This window comes from Triticum dicoccoides, chromosome 5B (assembly GCF_002162155.2).
Source record: "Triticum dicoccoides isolate Atlit2015 ecotype Zavitan chromosome 5B, WEW_v2.0, whole genome shotgun sequence".
NCBI lineage: Eukaryota > Viridiplantae > Streptophyta > Magnoliopsida > Poales > Poaceae > Triticum > Triticum dicoccoides.
Window position 1 is genome coordinate 638,516,556 of NC_041389.1, and position 4,739 is coordinate 638,521,294.

General features: G+C 44.5%; 1 protein-coding gene and 1 long non-coding RNA gene across 2 annotated transcripts; both read left to right on the forward strand.

The window, feature by feature from the left end:
- The first annotated feature begins 381 nt into the window (after positions 1-381).
- Positions 382-2,042, forward strand: LOC119310359 (phosphatidylglycerophosphate phosphatase PTPMT1-like). The gene is made up of 4 exons (XM_037586134.1): positions 382-966; positions 1,391-1,513; positions 1,874-1,971; positions 2,033-2,042. Exons 1-4 carry the CDS (start codon positions 382-384, stop codon positions 2,040-2,042), a joined length of 816 nt encoding a protein of 271 aa, XP_037442031.1.
- A 28-nt stretch (positions 2,043-2,070) lies between these two features.
- Positions 2,071-3,720, forward strand: LOC119306464. Its single transcript, XR_005148956.1, has 3 exons — positions 2,071-2,150; positions 2,231-2,320; positions 3,474-3,720. It is a non-coding gene; the product is annotated as an uncharacterized LOC119306464 (long non-coding RNA).
- The last annotated feature ends 1,019 nt before the right edge of the window (positions 3,721-4,739 follow it).

Here is a 4,739-nt window from a genome sequence, read left to right on the forward strand (position 1 = left end):
AGCTATAACAAACACATCTTTTTTTAGGACATAACAAGCACAACTTTGGTCGTACGTGAAGTAATTTTGCTATAACAAACACACCCTTCTCTTCTCTTGATCTGACGGCTACGGTGGGGCCTTCCCGGCATCGCAGCCGCTCCGGGCATCTAGACGGTCGAGATAAAATGCGACGATCGTCCCGTAACCGTAACCGCTCCAGCTGTCAAATCAAAGGAAATCTTGTAACCAACCGCTCCCCAACAAATTCACCGAGCCGCCCGTTTCTTGCCTCCCTCGCCTCTCCTCGTTTTGAAATTCTCCTCGCCATTCCGCTTCCGTTCTCGAGTTCTCTTCCCCTACCCTACCGAGGTCCGTCCACGGGAGGATCGCGCGCCGGAGATGAAGATACGGGAGCTGGATGACGGTTCGGAGGAGCTCGAGGGGTGGGAGGCGGTCGAAGCGGAGCCGCGGTCGGCGGAGGCCGACGAGAGCTGGGTGAAGGTGGAGGGGGCGGGGCGTGGCCGCAGCGGCAGCGGCAGCGGCGAGGCGGATCCCTCGGAGCGGGAGGAGGTAGGGGTCAGCCGCGTCGACGGCGGCGAGGCGGAGCCCTGGGAGCGGGAGGAGGTAGGGGTCAGCCGCGTCGAAGGCGGCGAGGTGGAGCCCTGGGGCTGGGAGTGGGAGTGGGAGGAGGTGGGGGGCAGCTGCGTCAGCGGCGAGCAGGACGGGGTGTGGGGCGTCAGCGGCGAGCCAGACGGGGTGAGGGGCGCCCATGAGATGCCCCCGGCGCTTCCCTCCGAGCAGGAGGAGGAGAGGTGCGTCGGCGACGAGATGGTCTCTGACGGGCGTGATGAGGTGGGCAGCTTAGGCGTCAAGCGTGCGTTCGTGGAGGTGTTCGCCAGGGCGCTCTTCTATCCGACGGTGATGCTCAACTACGGCCGCAGCTTGATCGAGCCCGACTTCCACTGGTGGGATCGCATCGACAAGGTCAGTTCACTTCTGTATTCTTCTTCTTCATTCACGGGGAAAATTTGGCGAGACAATTGCAAGGGAAGGTACCGGATCATGAAATGAAACTTTTCTGTCTTCGGAACTGAAGCAGTGAGCACGGTACGAGTACCATAGATTCTCTGTACGCGCAAATCGTCACTGCTACTAGTAATTACATCGAGATGGCTACGGTTAATTCCGTTCGAACTTATCTGGGTCCAAGTATTGAGCAGCACCTTCCCAAATGCAGTCATTACCTGGACATACTCAGTTAATTCACCTTGCTTTGTTAGAAACCTGGTTTGTTGAATCTGTATTGATATTTACTGTATTTCCAGTTGTATGGATGTTGCCGTTTGAGGAATACTGAATGCTGTTCATTTGTATAAATTGGACTAATTTTAATTTTGTATCGATCCAGGATATTTGGATAGGAGCAGTTCCCTTTCCCAGTCACGTGCCACGGTTGAAGAAACTAGGAATAACTGGGGTTGTCGCATTGACCGAGCGGTTCGAAACTCTGGTTTCAAAATTTGCATATGAGGTGAACATTTTTGAACTCTCATCTATAGCACTACATTTTCCTTGTCTGTAGTACATGTTCCTTTCAGTGTAAGAAACTGAGAATACATATTCCGGTACTGTGCATCTTCTGTAATGTACTGGATTTAGTCATGAGCACATAGAAGATCAGGTCGTTAATTAGTATCTGAAACTGAAACAAAAATGGTGTTTCTGGTGAATTAAGTAGTTTCAACAAGAAATTAAGGTTGTTATACAGTGCTGTAGGCACTAGATTGTGAATATGCCAGTCATGGAAATGGACTTTTCATGTTGGCATCAGAGTTGACTCATCAATTGTCATGCTGTATTCAGTTCTCTTATCGCTCTGAAATATTTTCAGCTTCATGGAATGGATCACCTCGAGATTCCCACTACAGATTACCTCTATGCTCCCTCAAAAGAAAATATCGACAAAGCATTGGATTTTATCCACAGTAAGTATGCTAAAGCTTTACCATGGTTATGTATCTTTGTACAAACTTGCATGGAACTTAAGCAGCCAGAGTTGATATATATCTTTTTTTTTTTTCAGAAAATGCAACAGAAGGTGGTAGCACTTTGGTCCACTGCAAGGCAGGAAGGGCACGAAGCGCTACCATAGTTCTATGCTGTATTTGGTATGACGATGTGCATTAGTTGTGCATTAGATTTCTTGTTTCCTTTCTACGCATGTCAATTATTACCTCTGTAATTGCAGATTAAGTACAAGAACATGACTCCCGAAGTAGCTTTGGCTCGTGCGAAGTCCGTAAGAACTCGAGTGAAATTGGCAACAGCTCAATGGCAGGTACGTAACCTGACTTCTTTTGCAATTGCAGTACTAGATGAATGATACTTCCTCTGTTCTGATATAAATGGCGTTTTTGACCAGTGCATATATGGTCTCTTAGTCAGCCATGTTTTACTTAAATCGTGACAAGAATCTCCCTCGTATGTAGCTAGAGGGGGCTTCACCTTTTTTCTTCTTGAAATGTGCACACAACACTCAACACTCAACTCTGGAGTTGTACTTTATAAACTTGACTTTGTTACTCTGAAAGAATGCTACAGTTCATTATCTCTGAGCTCAACTATACCGCTGCTCCCACCAATCAGCACATGGCCTCCATCACACATTCACAAATCAGCACATTCACTAGAAATAGAGAATGAAAAGATCATTTAGGTTGCCATTCTTTACTGACTATTGGAGGTTTAGTTCAGTAAAGAGAGTTGATAGGTAAACAATGATCATAGTGCCCAGAAAACTTGCTAAAAGAGGAACTCAATATATAATACAGTACTACTAGATATACACTTGGAACATGGAAATAATTGAGGTTCCTATTGCTGAAGGTGCTAGTTTTCCATCAAGGCTTGCCCCTGCCACATTGAGAAAAATTAGACTACACCTGCAAATATTTGTCAAGCCATTTATTTACCTTTTAGGGGTAGAGATTAACATCATTGACCAACCAAACCGGGCAAGCACCAAGGTCAAGGTCTTCTGCTAACTACAGTAAAGACATAGCACATCAAAGCTTCAGCTGAGTTTATGTCTAATCACGGGACAACTCCCAGATCAAAGTCAAGCATTAGTGTTTTACTCACTTGGAAGTGAATTCGAGCAATCCAAGTTCACCACCAGTTTTAATCATTGAAACGACTGAGTCTGTCCTCCCAAGGTCCAACAGTTCCATCCAAACAAATTCATTTGATAGAAAATATCCAACGAGGACACAGTATTCATAACAGATTTTAGATCGAAAAAATAAGTCGGAATGCTTGCATTGCTAGTCGCAGTCTTCCAAGTATTTGGAGAAAATATTTTGGTCAAGAGTGTCAATATATGAAAGCGAAGGGAGTATTGTTATTTTGTTATTGTTATATTCCAGTCTTTTCAAAATTATGTCGATGCTTATTTCTTATCTGATGTACTTTCTCATTTCTTAATTGCTCAGGCTGTCAAGGAGTTTAACTCAAGTCTGGTGGATGTTGGTGAGGATGTTAGTCAGGATGTTGATGACGATGGCATCGACACGCTGCAGGGCGCTTGAAGATTACCTAACTGCAGAACATTCTTCTGAATTGGCCTGATTTGCAGATCCACGTGCAGTTTTTCATATTGCGGATCAACAAGTGTGAATAATTCAGCATTAGTTTCCGCAGCCCGCGGAAAGTCCTTAGGAGGACTGGAGGAGAGGTTGATATGATTGGGCCCAAATGGTTCCCATTCACCACGGCTTGTGAACGTAGTTGTAATGTCTGCCACCTGTCCACCATTCTGCTTTGTTCTGATCACTTGGTAAATGGTTACTGACAGTCAATGTGCTCTATGTGGATCAGGTTTTGCTGTTTGGAACATCATATGGAAGTTAGTAGCCTAGCAGTGCTGGATGTTGTTGGTTTCGTTAATGAAATCGGAGGGAGCCCCCCACTTTTATTCCAAAAAAAAAAAATGGAAGTTAGTTACCTTCAGTACTGATCAGGTTTTGGTTCGTTTAATTCGCCATTCTGCTTTGTTCTAATCACTTGGGAAATGGTTACTGACAATTAATGTGCTCTGTGGGGATCAGGTTTTGCTGTTTGAAACATCATATTAAAGTTCGCTGCCTTCAGTAGAGATCAGGTGTTGTTTCGTTTAATTCGCCATTCTGCTTTGTTCTAATCACTCGGGAAATGGTTACTGACAATTAATGTGCTCTGTGGGGATCAGGTTTTTGCTGTTTGAAACATCATACTGAAGTTCGTTGCCTTCAGTGAAGATCAGGTTTTGTTTAGTTTAATGCGCCATTCTGCTTTGTTCTCATCACTTGGTAAATGGTTACTGACAGCTTATGTGCTTTGTGGAGATCAGGTTTTGCTGTTTGAAACATAATGTAGAAGTTGTTGCCTTCGGTGGAGATCAGGTTTTGTTTCGTTTAATGTGATCTGGTTTTTAGGGAATCGTTTAATGTGCTCTGTTAGGTAACAACCAATAGGTAGGAAATTCTGGAAGGAGCGTGACTCGAACAATGTTAGTACAGAATAAACCTAATGGTCGACATAATGTGCTGCTAATTAGCGCGAAGGAACGCACAACAGGTGCCTTTTTTTGGAGTGTAATAAGATAGTCACACATTAACAACATCAAGTTCTTTATGGTAACACATAAATTGTACCAACAGTATGCCTTTTCTGGTGTAGTGGCTCCAAATCTAGATTCATTTGGGTGTACACAAGTTTAA